The sequence below is a fragment of the Crinia signifera genome, chromosome 2 (assembly GCF_055691185.1).
Source record: "Crinia signifera chromosome 2, ASM5569118v1, whole genome shotgun sequence".
Taxonomy (NCBI): Eukaryota; Metazoa; Chordata; class Amphibia; order Anura; family Myobatrachidae; genus Crinia; species Crinia signifera.
Genome location: NC_139218.1, coordinates 246,220,347 through 246,241,296, shown reverse-complemented (window position 1 = coordinate 246,241,296; position 20,950 = coordinate 246,220,347). Strand labels below are relative to the sequence as shown.

Sequence of the window (20,950 nt, the reverse complement as noted above, 5' to 3'; positions counted from 1 at the left end):
AAGCAGCCCAGCGATCAGTTCTGAATCAGGCCCCAAGAACAGAAAATGCACTGAATACAATGGCCGCTGCTCCCAGCCTACCCAACCCCACCTATTATGTAAATACTCCTTTATATGAAAGATTTTCAGCAAAGTCTTTCGCTTGATGAACATCTCTTGCTCTTTGGGGAAAATAGCTCAGTGTGTATGCACTACTTTGATGATAGATATATCTATCACAGATTTTGGCAAAGTCTTTTGATATGAAAATCTTCTAGTGTGTATGGGCCTTTACTTTCTGATGGCATTTTTATTTGACTAAATAGGCCTTAATCATTCTAACACAAGTTATGTTTTTTGAAAGATTTAATCAGCTGTGTCTCTTTAGCACTTCATCCCATTTACAAAAACAGTACATTGTACAGCACAGACTGAATATCAAGCGCTCCTAGCACCAAAAATCCACATTGTACAGCACATCAGACAACTAAAGTTATTGATTATTTTTACACTTGTAATGTAAACTAAAAAATTGCTTAAGTGATGTAAATATAAAACTATACAATCAATTTTATAAAACAGATGACATATCTACTATTATTTTTTAGTATTACTGTACATTGCTTAAATGGGTTCTTCCTGGAAACACCAATGTAGAGGAAAAGCAGGCTTCAGTAAGTAAGACGACTTAGGCATTGTGAAAGCTGGGGGCAGAAAACATTTCAGCTTACACACGTGTGGTGTGCCTAGAGCGTACAATGCTCTTTGACATGCCTGCTTTTGTACTTCTTTTCTCAAACAGACTTCAAAAGCCCCTTTATTTCATAGTTGCATTTTAGAGATGATCTGGACTGAGGGACGACTCATTTTGTCTTGCATTTGAAGAATCAGTTTAATGCTGAAGGGGATCTAGCAGTAAAGCTTTTAAACAACCAGCATGCGACAGAAGGGCAAGTTTACATATTACATAATAAGTTGGATAACCTTTACTGATAATATGAGGTTATCAATAGGAAAAGGTCTATTGATTTATCCATACAGTTCAGGGTTTGAGATTTGACCACAATGCTTGATTAAAGCCCCATACACACAGGCACAGGCAGGTATCCAGCAGGGGACCGGCATTGTCAAGTGCATACACATTTACCAATGCTGGGTGCAAGGGGGCTTAGGGCAGGGGGGTCAACGATCCTGCAGCGGCTGCCGCATGACCATCTTTAACGTCGACCATATTCAGGCGAGAGAGGGTGGTCAATAAATCCGCACAGGAGTATGCATCGTTAACGATATGAAGTGTAAATACTAGGCAATATTGTAAACAATATCGCTCAAAAAGCCATTTCTGAACAGTATTTTGAACAATATCACCTAGTGTGTATGGGGCTTTAGAAACAGAGGATATTACTAAATTATAAAACTAACCTTGCAATTTATTAAACAGTTATGTTTTGGCTTGGGCGGGTAGTTTTCTGCCAGCCACTTTATGATTTTTCATTATATATTCAGACATTTTTCAGCCAGATTTTTCATAAACTGGTACAAAATTAGCCATCCCTCAAGAAATCTTACAAAAAAAAAATTCAGCTGACTCAGGTACCGGGCCAAAACGGGTTAATTAAACCCCACAAAGCTTCTTCTCTACAATAACTAGCTTCATAGTTAATGTTAAGTAAAAGGGGACCTTCATTTGGCCAAAGACTGCTTAAACTTCCTAACACTCCTGTATACAGGACATCTGTGGCTACGAATGAACGAATTAAAGAAAGTCTATGTAATACCAGTATGTCATGGCTAGGGTTAATTGTGAATTAATTGCTGGATAACTGATAGTTGGATAGGTGATGGTTGGATGCTGGACAGCGGATAGTTGGAGATACCAGCAATGCAGAAAAGCTGTAGTTAGATAGCTGATCGCTACTGTAGATAGCTGATAGCTGGATGCTGGAGATCCCAGCAATGCAGGATAGCTGTATAGCTTGAAGCAGGGAATGCCAGCATAGAAGGTTAACTGGATGATTTGAAGCTGGGGATTTCAGCAGTGCAGGTTAGCTAGATGACTTGAAGCTGGGGATGCCAGCAGGGCAGGTAGCTGGATGGATTGAAGCTGGCGACGCCAGCAGAGCAGGTTAACTGGATAACTTGAAAACAACAAAGCACTGAAAACTACCAGTGCCTGGAGCTAGGCTTTATACCTCTTGCTCAATGCTGATTGGCTGGAATGGCATCCTGTTTAACAGAGACCTTAGCTCAGCAGGAAACACCTGGAATAGCTGACAATTGCTGTTAACAGCGGCTTTCAGATCTTCTAGGTGCCCCCTGCCGCGCTGACACGCCTGCTGATCCCCTCAGCTGAAAGTGTCTGTCAGTTATTCCAGCTACCCTACGCCGCATGACATGCCGCTAAGGTCTCTGTTAGACAGTGGCAGTGGTCCAAAAAGGGTGCAGATAAAAGGCAGGGAGCATTCAGCAACTTTGAAAATAGGCCATGGCGCCACACATAATGAGCTTAGAGGGAATCCTAACTTTATTACAATCTGTTACACTTTATTATAAACTATTGAACTTAATTATAGTTATTGCACCTGTTTACAATCTGTTGCACTCTATTACAGTTTGCTGCTCCTTATTGTATTGTTAATTAAACATTAGGATTATATCTACTGTGTGTAATTACCCAATGACAATTCCCTCATTTTTGCTGAAATTATCTTTTGTCTTTTATATTATTGCTAACTTCATGTACCACTCCCAGGTCACCTGTATACATTTTCAAGCATATTAATAAATATGTCATTTTTAATAATCAATAAAAACAAAAAGGTCTTTCATTCTTGGTAGAGATATAGAAACACCTGCAAGTATACTTTTTTCTTCTTTGTCTTCCACTTCACAAACATGATTCTGCACAGCCACAATTTAAGCTCTCCAGCTACAGGACACCCATATCCACCAGATGGTCTAGTTGAATTATGTCCCAACCTCGGCTGAGCACTCTGGTTTTGCCTCTTGCCGCTGCTTAATGACATGATGCATCGAAAACTCCTTTCTGTAAAACACACAGCAAAGCATAGCCAGACTCCCAGCTAAACTCTGGAAGGCAAATAAAACAGTCCTGAGGAAGTACTGGATATATAATCCACCAAGCTTCAGTCGCTAGAAATGTAGCATAAAAGAGAACCCTGTATAAAAAAAAAACCTTGAATAATGTGAATGAAGGTAGCGCTGAATCTGCTAATTTCAAAGCAGATGGCAATCTCTACAGTGATTGAAACAATCTTTCTACAAAGAGCGTGATACAGTAGCGAAGGTGTTAACCTTAACATTAATAAGATAGCACAAACACCTTGGCCACAAAAGCCTCTAATTGGTCAATTTAATATGAGTGGCTTTTACAATTTACCCCTAAAAATGTAATAAATTACCCCAAGGCTATTCACAAGATCCAAAATGATTACACTAATTTATATAACCATTACAGATAACCTAACCTCCCCTAACCAAACTATGGAGAGTCTTATATGAATTACCAAGTGCATCACTAAACCAACTGAGCAGTGTCATCATTTTGGAAAGTATTTTACTGTTAAACAAACAAATAACTGGTAAAGTATCTGGTCTTGATTGGTTCCACTTCATTGCCCTCTATTTAGTAATAAACCTCCAGTGCGAATACGTCGCTAAAGAGACATTAGAGGCTAAGTTTGTGCTGATCCATAAAATGGTAAAGATAATAATCGCTATAGAAGGATTGCCTTCCTAGATATAAAGAGCTTTGAAAAAATGTTGGCTAACCAGATGAATTATATTTCCTACACTCAATTATGACCAGGAGAGTTTTACAACTGGCCTGCTCTTCCAAATCAGGGACTCTTCCTGGAGTTGGCAAGTATGTCCTATATGCAAAAGTTTGTACATTTGGGACTCAAAACGCTTCAACCAAAAGGGCCAAGAGGCATCTCAGAAGTCACAAAATGTAACCTAGCAGCTCACTTTTTACAAACTGTAGAAACAGAACAGACATGAACAAGAATTGTAGAGATACCTGGGTCCTCGCCCAGATGAGGATAAAGGGTTGTCAATTTCTTGAGGCAAGGAAATGCCAAAGGTTCAATTTTACCAAAAGATAATTCGGTACTTGTGTACTATCCAGGCTCCCATCTCATTGCATACCATAAGGCTTAAGATGGTATGCAATGAGATGAGATGTGCTGCGATGGGACCCGATCTTATACAATTTAAAATTGGCATACGATGAGATGAGATTTTAAATTGTAAAAGCACACTAATGGGTGCTTTCAAGGTCAATTGGCCCCCCTATAAGATTTTTAATTGTATAAGCACCCTAACGGGTGCTTACAATGTTAAATGCACCCCCATGCCACCCCCACAATGAACGCCAACCCGAAGCGTGGTGAGCGCAGCGAGCCCGCGAGGGGCGGCGGTACGCGTCCTCCGACCTTTTCATACCCCCACTATCCATGTCGGCGTGGAGTTGATTTTATGGTACTTGTGTAGTTTCACGGCGCCAGTATGGCGCCGTGCGTCTGAGTCCCCTTGCGGGGCTCGCTTCGCTTGCCCACGCTGCGGGCTCGGTGGCTCGCTACGCTTGCCATGCTATTTAAAATCAACTCCATGCCAACATCGATAGTGGGGTTATGAACTATCCATGTTGGCATGGAGTTAAGTGACTTTTTTTAACATAGTTTGTGGCGAGCGTAGAACCCGTGAAACTACACAAGTACCGATTTTATATAGTGTGGCGAGCGCGGCGAGCCCCCAAGCCCGGCGAGCGCAGCGAGCCCCGCGCGTGGACGCGTAATACATGTCAAGTATTACGCGTCCCCTCGCGGGGAACGCTGCGCGCGCCACGCTTCGGGCTCGGTGGCTCGCCGCGCTCGCCACACTATATAAAATCAACTCCACACCGACATGGATAGTGGGGGTATGAAAAGGTCGGAAGACGCGTACCGCTGCGCTCGCCAAGCTTCGGGTTGGCGTTGATAGTGGGGGTGGCGTGGGGGTGCATTTAACATTGTAAGCACCCATTAGGGTGCTTATACAATTAAAAATCTTATAGGTGGGCCAATTGACCTTGAAAGCACCCATTAGTGTGCTTATACAATTTAAAATCTCATCTCATCTCATCGTATGCCATTGTATGCCATATACAATGGTATACAATTTTAAATTGTATAAGATCCCATAAGATGGAAATCGTGGGAGCCGTGATAATACACAAGTACCGATAATTCTTATAAAGTCTTACAGATAGTATCACAACCAATATAATTGAGCAAGACTGACAATCTCACATTTTGGGGAAATGTGGCTACAGGGCTAAATATGTCTCATGTATGGTGGCCATGACTAATAACCAACACTTTGAGACATGGCCCATGCTGGAATCCCTAATCCAAAGGGACCCATGTATTATTTTTTCAAAAAATACTGCATCAACAAACAAATTTGGTTCTCATAAAGGGCAGTATTCAATAATGCTGATTCGCCATGTTCTACGGCGAATGTGTGCTATTTTCGTGCTCGAAGGTGAATCTTTTTACTGAAAAAGTGATTCACGCTATTCAAAGTGCACTATTCACCGACTGCGAACAGTGAATGACGGACAATTCGCCGTCTGATAGTAACTGCAATTCGCTATGATTTTTCAATGTGATTCGCCATGAGTGTATTCAATGATCAGATGGCAAATTGCTTTCTAAGTGATTTTCGCTGTGTGTCACCGTGTAACAATCGGCATCTTTTTATGGTGAACTGGAATGTGAACTTTTAAAATAAAGGTTTATTTTTTTTCAATTTGGTGTTAAAAAAAATAAAAATAAGGAATTTTATTATGGGAAGGGGCATGCTATTTTTATTCATGTGCTTACAGCACACAAATAGGTTTCATTTTTTTTTTTTTTTACACATAACAGCCAGCAGGGGGCCGGGAGCCACTCATTACATATTCATATATATGGCTTCACACTGCTCCCGCTCATTACATATGCACAAGCGGGAGCAGTGCAGTGGCTCCCTACCCCAGTTCCCTGCCAGCTCTCCCGGGGGGCAGCTTCTGCTGCCTGAACAGGATTTGCTGCACATGCTGAGTATTCTCATTGAATACTGCCCAAAGAGTTGATGTGCTAGCTTTAAACTGAAACAACCCCACCCCCACCCTTATCCTGAGAACTAAAGGTCACCATACATTACTGCAACCATACTTTTACTCCGCATTCCGACCGTCGGCATTCTTGTGCTGGTCTCCTGGCGCCAGTTGGGATGCTGGCATCACTGGTCTAGTCAATTATGTTTAGACTTTGCCTTCTAAAATTGTGCTGCATAGGCTATAGTGCAATGTTAGAAGTTTTGTCCAGTGCTAGGACTACTGTAGTTGAGCTTAACAGGCTGTGTGTGCAGGTGCACAAGTGTAGGGTTGAAAAAAATTATACAAGAGACAAAAAACATCTTCACACACCTAAAGGAACTTCATAAAAACAACTAAGGTAGTTCAGCAACTGATAGTGGAAAGGGTTTTGTTGGCCTGAGCTGCTCCTGTGATTAAATGCCATATTGACTTTAACTGAAAAGTGAGAAATGCGAACGGTGTCTCATTCTCAACTCACTTCATAAACAATCTATCGTGAAAAGGAGGATACTAATTGCTAAAGAAATCAATGCTTGAATGGCAGAACACTGAACCAGAATAATATTCAGAGAAAGCATAAGATTTTCCTTGACATCTGTGCTTTTCAACTAGTTGATGGAAATTGCAGTTACAGTAAACTACTTTTTGTTATTCATTTTGTAATAAACGATCTACCCTTTCAACTAATACAATACCCTTGCCTGCACCTGATGCTCCTCTAGGGCTAATATTGAACAGTGGAAAGTAGATGCTGCAGCTGATTAGTCAACTGAAGCACTGTGTTCTACCTGTAGCACAGGCAAATGTACACTGGGGGTTATTCTAGTTCACTCTTTCTGACAAAATCCTTCTTAGATGTAACTTGTGCAGAGAGAGTTAGATTTGGGTGGGGTTTTACTTCAAAGTGAGATCTATATTGCAGTGTAAAAATAAAGCAGCGAGTATTTACCCTGCACATAAACAAAATAACTCCCCCAAATCTAATTCTCTTTTGCACATGTTACATCTGCCCCCTGCAGTGCACATGGTTTTGTCCATCTAAGAAGGATATTGTCAGAAAGAGTGAACTAGAATAAGGCCCACTGTGAGCATGTCAATGTCACAATTCTACAGGCTTAAGGTGTATATAGAATCTGAGCCAGATGTACTGAGCCATGAAAGGTGGCAAAGTTGAGTTATAAACTACATCAGTCAGCTCCTAATTTCCATTTTGTCAAACACAGCTTGTGACAAGGCATTTGGAGCCGATTGGCTGGTGCTTTACCACTCTGCACTTTATCACTTCTCAAGGCATAGTTCATCTTCCTCTGTCTGTTTCAAGTTAGGCTTCTTCTGCTGGCAGCGAGTGAAACTACCTCTATTTCTCTCTCACATATGCACAAACACAGAGGTAATCCCAAAGTAGCAGATTAGCTGTCGATGCATTAGTTTTGAGCGGGCTTACTTGTTATTTATATTAGTTTACAGATTTACTGTAGTTTTCTTCTTAAATAGTTTGACTATGACCTTTAATGCCCAACACTAAACAGTGCAGGTCGGCAAAATAAAAAGCCTCTATTGTCTGTACTACAGAAAGAAACACAAAGGTATTTGTGTCCATTCAATAAATGTATGAAATGGTCGAATAATAGTTCAGCTAGAACCTGATCAAAGGGGGGAACATTTCAATTGATGTAAGAGGAAATGAATTTGCAATTTTTAGATCTAACGGATAGTTGTTTAATTAATTATACAGGATCTTTGTTAATGTAATTGGCAACTGAGGTCTACTAAATTTGCAGTATCAGTGTGCAGCCACAAGTTGTTTTTTCATAGCAAAATACAAAGTGAGCAGTGTGAAACTATAATTACTTCTTACAATCCACAGCGCACATTCCTGCAGCCTGTCACTATGCAACAGTTCTACTTATTCCCGCAAGGTAGCAATAATATGTATAACTTTCCAGCTGTACACAGAAACAATTCTCAAGTTGAGACCTATGCAAGTTTAGAAAATATATACTGTATATGATATATCACTGATGGTTAAACATCACTTTAAAAGTGATCAGTCTCACATATTATTTAGATTTTAGTGCTACAGTGCATTCAACTGCATGGACCCAGACAAGGGAACAAGCAGAAGTAATAGCATACTTCTATTATGCCCTTGAAGATCATGGTTCACGGCCTAAATCTTTTCGACTCCAGGGTTCTATCTTGCACCCAAAGCTGAAAACCACTAGCAGTCATTGTTTAAGAGTAACTACACTAAAGCAGAGGCAAATGCAGTGGTATTTCCAACTGCCCAGAACCCCATCGTCCACCCTCAATCAACAGATCATATCTTGACAAGACAGTAGTATATATTATGATTTTACGAGGTGCCCTATTACTCCAATGCAATGGATTCAGTATCTAGGAATGCTATCTCCTTACTCATAACTAAATTGTCTAATGGTATTAGGCAAGAATTGAACCACTGGAAGGTAGGATCACGGTAATGCTGACATTAAGAGTAACATGGTGAATGGAACAAAATAAAAGATATTCATGTTTTTGAACAATATGCTGTTGCCCAGATCATCTCCATTAACTTCGGGTTAGAATCTAATTCTATCTAATTTTGGGTTAAAATTAGAACTTTATGGAACATACTGTATTCTGGAAAGAAGGTAAACAGCGTGAAATCTGAAAATCTAGTCTTTACCTGTTTCCTTGCATGGCAAAATCCTTGGAACTTTATTTTGCGTATTTGGAAATTCTATTAATAAAATGAATGATCAACGGTTTAATTTAACTGAAACCGATCTTTTACAATTTAACAAATATGATTTGGCTAGGTGGGCTCTCCTGAGGATTTAATGTTTTTGAAGAATCAGTAAAGAAAATGTAAAATTTTCCCATGCAGATCTATTTATTTCAGACATTAATAATTGTTGTCCTAGAGCTTGTCCTGCCAAATCCACCACTAATACAGGGAAAGGTACTGCCTTGCTCTGCAGTTCCTAACAAAATTAACCCTAGAATGTCTGTGCCTGTGTGTACGTGTGGTAGGGAATATAGATTGTAAGCTCCACTGGGGCAGGGACTGATGTGAATGGGCAACTATACTCTGTAAAGCACTGCAGAATATGTGTGCACTATATAAGAAAGTGTTAATAAATAAATACAGGTAAGCCACATAATGTCACCCATGATGTGTAACAAAAAAAAAAAGATTAATATCATGAACGCTTTGCAAGGAGATCAGCATGTAAGATTTCTCTTATGGATTCCAACTTTGTTCCACGCATTTCTCTGTTGGTTTTACTTTGTATGAACATATGCATGAATCTGGCACCATACCCTCTTGGATGTGTGTGTGGCCATATTATGCAGCCATGGAATGAAGCAGGTATTACTAGATACTCCCATCTATTTCTTTCCAAGCCTATTGCACCCATGCAGTTATTTCCATTATTGTCAACTAAACAAGACTTACCTACTCTGAAGAGGGATAGGATCTGCGTACTTTGGGCTAATTTACAGTGACTCACTGTTTACACTATAGTACAACAATCCCTGCTGCCACGGCTAATAGCTTTGAGGGATGACTGTCCAAGGAAGCATGCACTGCATGTGGATCTAACAATCCTGGCCAGCTCACGTCAACCAAACTAAGAAGGACTACAACAAGTTGGAGATAAATAATGAGAAGTCAACACTTAGATCAAATTTGCTGCCAGAAAACAAGTTACAACTGGAAAAAATCTGCTACCTGCTAAGGATAAACAAATGGATGCATAGAAGAGCCAGGGCTCCGTGAACATCACAGCTCATGTCAGAAAGCAGCTGGCTAATAGGACTCAGCCTGGTAAGACCAGATCGGCAGAGAAGGAGGGCTAGTACAATATAGTTTGTGCATAAGGAGGTTGCTGGCCAAAGCACAACATGGCAACAGTTACATTTGTGACATGTAGGAGTCTTATGGGCATTTGGATAAATGTGGAAGACTGATGACATGTGCAGGCTAATGATGGGTTAATGATCCCCTGCTCACATATATGTCCTCATACATCTCTGCTAAAGGCACGCCAAACAGCCTCTTATGGCACACCAAGCCTGTGAGACTCAGATAACATCAGGCAACTTTTGTCAAATGTAGGTCTTATTCACAACACCGTAACATAGGACGCACAAGTAGATTGTACTGATTCATTTGATATGCAACATTTCAATATCTATGTGTGACTGAGTCAAAATAGCTGCTTCCTATACAGACTCCGTCACACACAGATATTCAAGATATAAAGCAGTAGCCTATCAAAGTAATCAGCATAGTGCCCCAATTTTTCTAGTTGTGTTACAGCAAAGGCGCATTTTTGATGAAAAAAAAAAAGACCTCAAACGCTGGCAGAATTGCACAGGACCTGGCAGCTCACTCCCTCCGGGCATCCACTGCTTCATAACTTATAGGGGCTAGATGTATGATACATAGAAAGGATGTGCTGTAGATTGAAGGAACACACCGATGGGAATTCTTCACTTGCCATGGGAGAAGTGCAGGTTTTACTGGTGCAGTATTAGAGTACAGAATGGATGTACAGCAGGGAATGGCTTTCTAGTTGGATTTGAGAAGCAGACATGTGACCACCAAAAGACACAGCTGTGACACTTCCCCTATGTCAGGCATGTACAAACTATGGCCCTTCAGCTGTTGTGAAACTAAAAGTCCAATCACGCCTTGCCATAGATTTGCTATTAGGGAATGCTAAAACTATAGCAAAGCATGCTGGGATGTGTGGGATTTCACAACAGCTGGAGGGCCACAGTTTAGACATGCCTGCCCTATGTCTTTGGTTTTGCCCATTATTAAAATTTAAATGTGTATATTCAGAGTTTTGCACTAAACAGCACAATACTAGGTCTTCAGCATATAGCATTACCTACTACACATCTGGTCCTGTAGGCTACCCTAGATAGGTCAGTCATAATAAAATACATCTCATTTTATATGTATGAATTTATACTTATACTTTATACTTGTATAAGCATTGTGGCAGTGACTTAATGCCCTCTGCCGAGGCAGGTCGCAGAGTGAGTACGCACCATGTATTCCTGTGTGCCCCAGCACAGACGCTGGCACACTATTTGTCTCAAGCGTGACATGAATTGTCAGATGGCTGTAGGAAGAGAAAAGTCAAATCCGTATCTTAATCATGTTGGAACGGTCGCTGCCCATGCTAAATATTTTACAGACTATGGCAATCATTTTAAACACATGAAATGTACTAAGCTGAAATGTAAAGTAGTGAAATGGTGATAACGGAGAAAGGGCTATTTCACATGCACCGGCTCCTGCCAGGTGGAGAAAACCCGCACGGCGAAAAGCCGTGCCGCACACAGTAGTTAATAATGGACACAATTGTGTCCATTCACACGGGACGGCCACGGCCTGGCCATCCGGTTGCAGACGGATCCCACCACTGGAAGGAACGGCTGCCTGGCTGTGGCCATCCCCTCCATTGTATACTTCTCAGTGCGGCATGGCTTCTTGGCCGTGCGGGGTTTCGCCACCCGGCAGGAGCGTGTGAAATAGCCCAAAGATGGCAAACACAAAAGCTACTGTATATAGTCAACCTGCACATAATTTGAGGATAAGGCTCATCTCAAAATAAGTGCCTAAAGTATACAGCATATAAGTGTGCAAGAAGCATCTTTAGAATTTTAGCTTCACTGGGAATGATCGATTTGAGATCCAGTTTACAATGTAATGTGATGTGATTCTTATCTTAGATTGTGGTCTGTCAGCCATAGCCTGTCTTGCTGCACTGACTTTCACCTTCAGTAGTAAATATTCCCATTTTTGGCTGCTGTGGTTTAACAATCCTTCTTTAATGTACCGACACCTACACCAGTTTTAAAAGCTTTTATCTCTCATAACAACTTCAATCTCTCGCTTGGTTGATTGCCAGTAACAAAGACTGTGCTAACTCCACCAGGAGAATGAGTAATATTCCACAGGTGTCGGAGAGGTAACACTTTAAATTGTAACCAGCTGAAAGATAAAAGCCTCAAAATGTCAATCTCAAAACTGTAAACATAAGAGGGACAAAATGACAAGCAATTGAACATTAGAATGAAACGAAATCCATAAAAAAAAAAAAAAAATTTGGTAAACCTCTAAGCTTGATGCATTTATTTACTTCTATTAATAAACCATGCAAAATGGAAGGTAAAACAAGCAATATACTGATAAAATATACTGTATACATAACAAAATAATCCAATATATATTAAAATGTAAATGTTAATGATACTGTAGTTGCAATAAAATTATGTTGTAGCCACGTTTTCTTTCAACTGCTGTTGATCATGTTTTTTTCTAGTACTTATACTTTTACTAATACTGTATAAAAAGGCTTTTATATAGTTTATGTGAACATGTTCTCAATTGTATGGCCTAAGTACTGTATGGGTAAATGCCAATCATTAACATAACTAAATGGCCCATAAAGACTAGACAAGATCTCAAAAGATATCACTCAGAGAGGCATTCCAGAGTGATAGCAAAGTGAAAAAAAAAAAGTCTAGTGTCCATGGAATATCGTCAACGATGAGCGCTACACCTGCAATCTGACTGTATGTGCGTGCGTGTGTTTGTGTGGGGGGGTGGTACCTGGTGACTGATATTGTTCTGTGTATGCCATATATTATTTGCCCAGTGCCACCGCCAATATAGTTAACTATATTGGTGGTTGCTCTACCCAGTTTTTAATGTTCACCCCTGTGTACAACTACTGTACCACTAGGTCTATGTTCGATCTGACTATACTCAGTTAAGGGTTACAGATTTCTAAATAATGTGCCAGTTAACAACATCCTTTCTGATTCAGCCATGAGCTGTACACAACACTGACTTTGTTGTGCCATTTGTCCCCCTATTGAGCATGTGGATTACCATGTCAAATACGCCCCAAACAGTATATGCAAGACCTGTGACTGCTAGTCAGACATAAGACATTTGGACAAAATAGGGTACTTATATGTAAGTTGGGTGCCCACTATAGTTAGTACGCTCATACCCCCACTATCCATGTCCGCATTGAGTTGAATTTCTATATTGTGGCGAGCGCAGCGATCCACCAAGCCGGAACCGTGGCGAGCGCAACGAGCCCTGCGAGGGGACGCGGAGAACTACAAAAATAGCTTATTGGGCGCCCAACTAACATATAAGTACCCAAAATAGTGTTTTGGGTTTGTCACATGTAGATATCAGATCTGTCCATATACAACTTAAGGTGCCCATATACTAATCCGATTTGGGCCGATTTCACCGGATCCCAGCAGACAGGGCTGAGAAATTGTCCCAAATCCAATGTGTATGACATCCCCCTCGGGTACGATGCACGGTCCAGTGCGCATCGGACCCGAGCTGGAGGTCGGACCTGTTACCTGTCCAACCTCTGACTCAGATCCCTCCCGGCAGTGCGGGACACGGTCGCATGCGATACATCACAAGTGAAATTACTGCATGCAATATTACTGCATGCGATGTATCGCAATCTGATCCTGTCACCTGGGAAGCATCCCAGTATTGTATGGCAACCGTAACACTTGAAAGGGAAAAGTAAACTAAATAAAATCATTATTTACATGAACATAAACTATATATACATTTCCACTGCAGATAGGAGGCAGTGGCGCAGAAGAAGAAACAATTACATGGGTAGAAAGAGAAAGCAACACTTGGGCCTGTTATGCAAATCCAAATTGTAGTTATATTGTAAATCAGAAACCCAATGTTTTGTTTGCAGGTAGAACCCTCAGCTGTCACACTATTTCCAGGGTCAGAGTGCCAGGCTTTCATTTAAGTGCCGAAATTTGTGTCCTGGGAAAAATCTATTTTTACTGTAAATTCTGACCAAACGCCTGAAGCAACTTGCCTTGTTCATTGCTCTATTATATTTTGAGTATGCTCTGGGCTGTATAAATTAATATTTATTGAAGATCGGCATTTAAAATGCAATAAATGACATTATGGTTTCTGAAGTCCATGAAGGTATGTCTGCTGAGACAGTATAATGCATAATGTGCTTCGATGTCTCTGCTCAATAGAAAAGTGTACTGTATTCGGAAATGATTTCAAAACTATGCCTTATGCATAACTGCAACGCAAATGTACTGATCTGTAACAGTACTAATTGTAAAAATGAAATGCATCTAGTACTGGTCTTAGTGACATTGTTATGTTTATATGGGGCATGATAGGGTATTAAAATATGATTCAATAATTAGTTAAGTCGTAATTTAATAAACGTTACAAAACTATAAACTGTATTAAACTTATTTCACATACAGAGGATATATACAGATAGAACTTGGAGGAAATTTAAGGATGTGTAGTGTAAACTAACTGAAAACTACAGTTTAGCCTGGAAGAAGGTTTAACCAAGTAAGCCAACATTCTGCCAATCAGCAGGTACCAGCCCATCCAAATTAAATTGCCAACATTTGCATTCATTAGACTGGACCTGTTGTATGGCCCTATAAAAATTAATACAGCTCCAGTGTAGAGTCATGCTGGTACATAATTATTTGCACATTCTACTAACCACACGCGGCATCTAAACATGTTAGAAACACATCTTAAACACCTTACAGATTGTAGAGAGAGTATAACAGAATTAATCACCGTCATTTTTTATTGTATATATAGGAACCATTCATACAACTACAGGATGACCAAATACGCAGAAAGGAACGGATTACATCTCCTTCACAATAAAAATATATGTTGTTTAAATAATATTCTAAATGACTTAAGTAGTACAGGAACCCCTTCTGAAAGGTCCTTGTTTCTAGTGTGATTAGTGAAACCATAACCCAGTACAGTTTTGGGGAAGAAATTAGAATAAGTAAAAAAAAAAATGATTTAAATAGATTTAATGCAAGGTATTTCTTTTCTCGTTGTATGTAACGGTAAGAACAAAATGAACAATATTATTTCCGTGCCCTAGGAAAGAATTAGCAAGTCAAATATTGAGTCAGGCCTCCAGCATATGCTAAGAAGATTGCTTTGATCTTATCTGCTCTAAAAGCTCCATTATTGAATTTATACTCTGTGAACACATACAAGGCCAATATACAATGCATACATAACTGTGCTGCTCAAAGAAGCAAGGAGCAGAAAACACAAGCTAAAAATAAAGAAAACTATGGGTATTCAAATAAAATATTAATGTTATAAATATGGCTGTTGAAGCTTTTCCACAGTGCAGGGCTTGGGCTAAAGATCATACTGAACTTTTTGCAGTCCTGTGGCAGTCACAATCTCTGCAGGCTAGGATCATGACCATACATACATGGACATCGGTGCCTTGTCAGAAAAAAGGGGGTCTGAAACTTTCCTACTGAGGGTGTGAATTTATTTATTATCAGTTATGTGAAAAACTCATTCAAACTTTTCACGCATCTTCCACTGTCCATCTTCCGTGGCACCAAGAGGGGTGAAGGGGGTGAGCAGCCATTTTTAACTTGGGCCGGTTCCCGCTTCTCACTCAACCCCCCCCACCCCCTTCAGTTGCAATAAGAGAAAATACATACTGCTTCAGCGGCAGCCTCTCTTCCAGAAGACCAATCACTGCAGTGTGCGAACTGGGGAGAGAGACAGCTGCAGAGGCAGTCAGTCCTCTCTACCTGCATGACATGCAGGAGTTGGGTGGAGCAATCGTCCCGCTGATCTTCATAGTTCTCACTGGTGCACCCTATGGAGAGCACAAATATTACATATTCTGAACTGTTTTTGACTGAGGGGGTGTGCCTACACCCTCCCAAATTTGTCACGCCCCAACAGAGCTATCAGCACCCCGAAACTGTCCACTGGGAGTAAAATATCAATTAGGGCTTAATTCAGATTTGTACTCAAATTTGAAAAACAAATGTGAAAAAGTTGCATTCCTGGAACCTATTCAGCGTCAATCATAGATGCAAATCTTCAGCCGCCACACTCGCTCTTCTTGGCCGCAGCTCCTTACAATGTTTCATGTCCTGGCCAAGAGGAGACTGAATTGCCACTGAAGGCTGACTTTTTTGCCAATATATAAACACTCACTTCCCACAATTCTACACCAATGCCATTATCAGTCTAATAAAAAAACAAACACCTATTTACGGTAAGTTGAAACGAACTTGTGTCTTGAGTTACACTGTGAAAAAGGCCCTTATGGCCCCCCTACATGTGAGATTTATTGGGGCAATGACCTGATCCACCAATAGATGGGTAAAGGGAACATAAATATTAAGCATGCTTAAAATACCTGATCACGACTGAAAACGTCGGGATTTGCAAAACAGCATTTTAGCATAGTTAATGTTGGCAACCTTCCAATGGGTTGGCAATCATTGATGGCTGCAGATTGGCATTTCTGGCAGGGTAGGACAATCACTTCAAAGATATATTATGGCCATTAGTGTCTATTTAGGAGGCAGCTTATTTCAGCAGAATTGAAGCATGTATGGGCACCAGAGGTTTATATATTTGCACTGTTTCACATAATTTATTTGTATAACAAAACAGGAAGATCATTATTTCAAATATTCTACAATAGTTAATCACGATCATCTATGTAATATGTTTAAAATCTAAAACTCATTAATGGTAAAATAAAATGAAAATTTGTAGTAAGAGACATACCATTTTGTTGTTTATTTCATGGAAATGAATTTCACACACTTTCTCCACAACGTCTTCATTTTCAAAGGTTACAAAGCCAAAACCTATAAAACAAAATTATGTTTATTGTATCAAAAAAATTAACAATATTTTTAGATGCATCACCCTTGTAATGTAGCTTCAAGAAACCCCCCCCCCCCCCCCACAAAAGATCATGTTATAATTAAAGCAATATGCCAAATGATACAATTTTAAAAACGGAAATAAAAACAAAAGTTTGTTCCACCACTGTGTTAGCGGTGTCTGTCTATTTTTTTAGGTATACGGTAAAAGATAGACAGTTGCTAGGTCTATAGTCAATAGCTCGACATGCATTAAGGCGATCGGTAGAAAAAAGATGATAGATGAAAGGTAAACAGTGCAAATGGCCAGCACATGTTTATTGGGTTTTTAACATGTTTTACCATGTTTATGTGTTTGCCACATTTTTGGGCTGGTTAATATTTTCAAAGCAAATCAGCAATTTTGTACATTTGAACTGATGGTGGTTACATATTACTATACAAGATGTGACGCAAAAATCAATCTGTCTCAGTCAAACTTAGCCTCTGTTAACCTTTTATGCTTGTCGACCATTTGGTGTCAAACTAAACGCGGCAGATCTTTCTATACAACAGTCTTGGCAAACTATCCTGTGGTAACAATAAAAAATTAACTATAGCAGTAGCCCCCAAAGTTTTATGAATCACTGCGCCCTAGAGTATCAGAAAACTTTTCATGGCGCCCCTACTATGCCAAAAGTTTCTTATTAAGAAATTCATAAAAATTTTAATAACTAAGTAAATTGTGCTTATATGTCATCTTTAGGGTCATAGTGTTCATTCTAGTACCCGCTATCTTTAAAAACCCATGCAGTTCCTCTTTGTGAGTCGGTCTGCTGTAGTTTTTCTAGCACAGGTCTGGTTTGCATATTAGTGCTGATATACAGACCACACTGTGCTAGAAGCACTACAGCAGACAGCAACATCCCAGACAGGGAAGAGGAACTCTATGGGTTTTCAAATATAGCGGGTGCTAGAATGAACACTAGGGTCAGTTATGTGGAGATGGATAGGATTCACTTTAGTTTGTCCACATATTATCTAGAAAACAAAGTTTGACTGCAGATCCATCTAGTCTGCCCATGTACACACTTAGACACTAGGGATCTTTTCTTGTCAAGAACCAAGTAAAGGACCAGTATAGGTTTGACGTGTGGGTGGAAACAAACACAAGTATGGTAACAAATTGAAGAATCAAACCCATGACCTCAGTGCTGCGAGACAGTAATTGCTAGCCAATGAAAAGATGACCCACTCCCCAAATTTCTCTTACAACCACTGGCCTAAAAACCAAACTGGGAATCTGCAATATCTCATATTGGTATTCACACACACACTCCTTCCACCACCACTACAATACTATTTGTTTTTTACAAAGTGGGAGAAGTTGTAAGGAGCAGCCCCCAGGGTTCTGGCATGGAATGAAGTCAAAGTACAGAAAGAAAAAAACAATTCTTTATCTAGGTGGTTGGACAGCATTAAGAGGCCACCAGCTTCAGTGAGAGAATCTTCATATGCTATTAACTGTACATACAGTACTTTATCTTAAAAGATCTCTGACTTTGGAAATCTAATGAGGGCAATACCTACCTACTTTGATCCTCTGCTCTATGGATGGCTGGAGATGGTTAGCATAATTAGGTTCAATCGTGATCATACAAAAGGAAAACTTGTAAATATCCATGATCACATTAATGCATGTACAGGTGTCGTAACGCCTCTTTTTCCAGTTGCCAGGCACTTCCCCATATCATATAGAGGGAGAGAGCTATTGCACTGGAAATGTTTTATAGATTATAATAAATATTTGTAAGAACGATACCATAAACCATATCGTAAACAAGAGGAAGCAAGAAGTTGTGGTATGGTGCATCATCAGAGGTAATCAACGAAAAGAATCATAATACCAGAGAGAACCCAGATTGAATAAGATATGAACCAAAATCTTATTTATTCTTACAGAAATTCAAAATCCGTAACATTTAAGGGCAAATTTAATTATTAGAATTATGTAATTATTTTAATTATTTAATTATGTACTTATTTTACTGAATAATGCACCATACCACAACTCTTTGCTTCCATTTGCTTAGTCTTCCAGATACGTCTCGCACATCTCTGAAAACAATGTACATCATTATTTTGAAAAGTAAAGCATTAAAAAAAAAAAGATTTATATATTTAAATATGGACAGACAGATAAAGGTTTATAACTGTAGAAAAATCAATATAATTGATTTTGTAGCTTTTTAGTAATACATATTTGCACTTGTGTAATTTTTGTATGACTTTTTAAAAGCATGAAGTACAGTACCAGATTGTACTCTGCAGGTGTCACTGTTGCAATTGCTGCCTGTACTTGCAAACATCTAAACGTTTCCACAAACAGTTGAGAAAAGAGCAAGTGCAGGATATTAAAAAAATCCATAAAATCTATTTTAAAAAAAGTTTATATATTTTTTTAAATGATGCTTCACATAACAAATATAGTTAAAACGGAAAATGAACTGAAACCTATATATTTTATTTTCAAATCTTAAGTAATTAAACATCAGATGAAAACTCATATTTCAAGTACACTTATGGGCATTCTAGTCATGAGCATATCTATGGTGGGTGAAGACCTACAGTATGTTTCATGTTACCAACTTTTTTAGCTAAGACCTTTTAAATTTAGTATAAAAAGTGCACACATATGCAAACACCAAATTAAGTAATATACATAGGTGCTGCGGGGGCGTTAGGTAAATGGGTACGGTTGCTATGGGATGGGATGTTTGGGTATGAAATACCGGTAGTCGGGATACTGACAGTCAGGAGAATCAGAGTCAGTAGGATCCCGAAAGTCAGAAACCTGACACAGTCCGGTAAGTATTTTAACACTACACCTTATACACCCCACATGTAACCTCCTCCACAGCCTTACCCTAACCACCAGGATGTTTTTTAATCTCACAGTCAGTCTACCGACTTTTGAGAGCCTGACTGCTGGTATATGGACAACAACAAGCTCTCCTCCCCACCAGCTCATTCAGCACATTGTGCTCTATGTCACCATGGGGGGGGGGGGGGGGGGGGAGTTAAACATGGGGTGTAGGCAGAACTACACTGAAATGGAGATGGTGCTGATGAACTTCCAGCAGCAAACTTCTATTTTGTAAAAGTGCCAATATCTGCCTGTGAAGCATCTTGCTCCCAGGATCATCAGTGTACCTACTGCCCCCTGACTGACCCTGAGGCTGTGTTCAATAGGTGTTACAACCATTTTTAGATGGGGGCATGAGGTTAATTTTCCGTAGCTGCCCTTTCAAAGGAGGTTACACTTTTAGAGATTACCCCTACTGGACTTGCTCTAATCCTACCTCCCATGTGTCTCAGCTCTCATCCCTCAACCTAGTATGTCTCCTACGCCCACAGTGTTTCCATTCCCAACTACCATAATGTGCAACTAACCCAAGTACCCCAGTGTGACATTGAACCACTTACTCCTCTTATGGTACCGTCACTACTATCCCAAACTGTACCTCCACCGTCTCCACAAAAATGTCTCTGATACATAGAAGTACCGTAGCATGGGAAAGTGGAGACAAGACCATGTTCTGAAGCCACACAACTTAACATAAAGATGGCGGGAGAGCACAATTTACCTTCTCTCTAAAAGCATGGAGATCTCTCCAAAATGTCGCTATGGTGGTGCACATAACGTCTTACACCACTGGAGAACTGACACAGGGCATTTATGTGCACCGAAAGAACAGGGACCTTGTTGAACTCATAAATGATACAGATTGTGAATAAATGCGTGACACCGGGGACATATTTTAAAGACACTACATTAGCTATGTTTAAGGGATATACCCATAAAATGCATCTGCTGTACTTGCAGCATGCTAGCAGAATGTGTTTATGACCATTTCCTTTTTTTTTTTTTTCAATCTTACAGTTTTTCCTTATACAGTACATAAACCTCAGTAGTTTATTTAGCATGGCATAAACATCCTCCTACAGATTCACTCATCTGGAATACAGCGGTACTAGTGCTGGACTATAAAAATCATCATCAATTTAATAGACCTTTTTCATCTGAGT

At 39.8% G+C, this 20,950-nt stretch overlaps 1 protein-coding gene across 6 annotated transcripts in view; it reads right to left on the bottom strand.

Annotated features, from left to right (window-relative positions):
- MSI2 (musashi RNA binding protein 2) overlaps positions 1 to 20,950 on the bottom strand; it is a 566,011-nt gene that overhangs the window by 183,163 nt on the left and 361,898 nt on the right. For all 6 annotated transcript variants that reach the window (XM_083174189.1, XM_083174194.1, XM_083174188.1 and 3 more), the window contains exon 8: positions 16,782 to 16,864. In XM_083174189.1, coding sequence (XP_083030315.1) covers positions 16,782 to 16,864 — 83 coding nt within the window. The remainder of the gene's footprint in view (positions 1 to 16,781; positions 16,865 to 20,950) is intronic.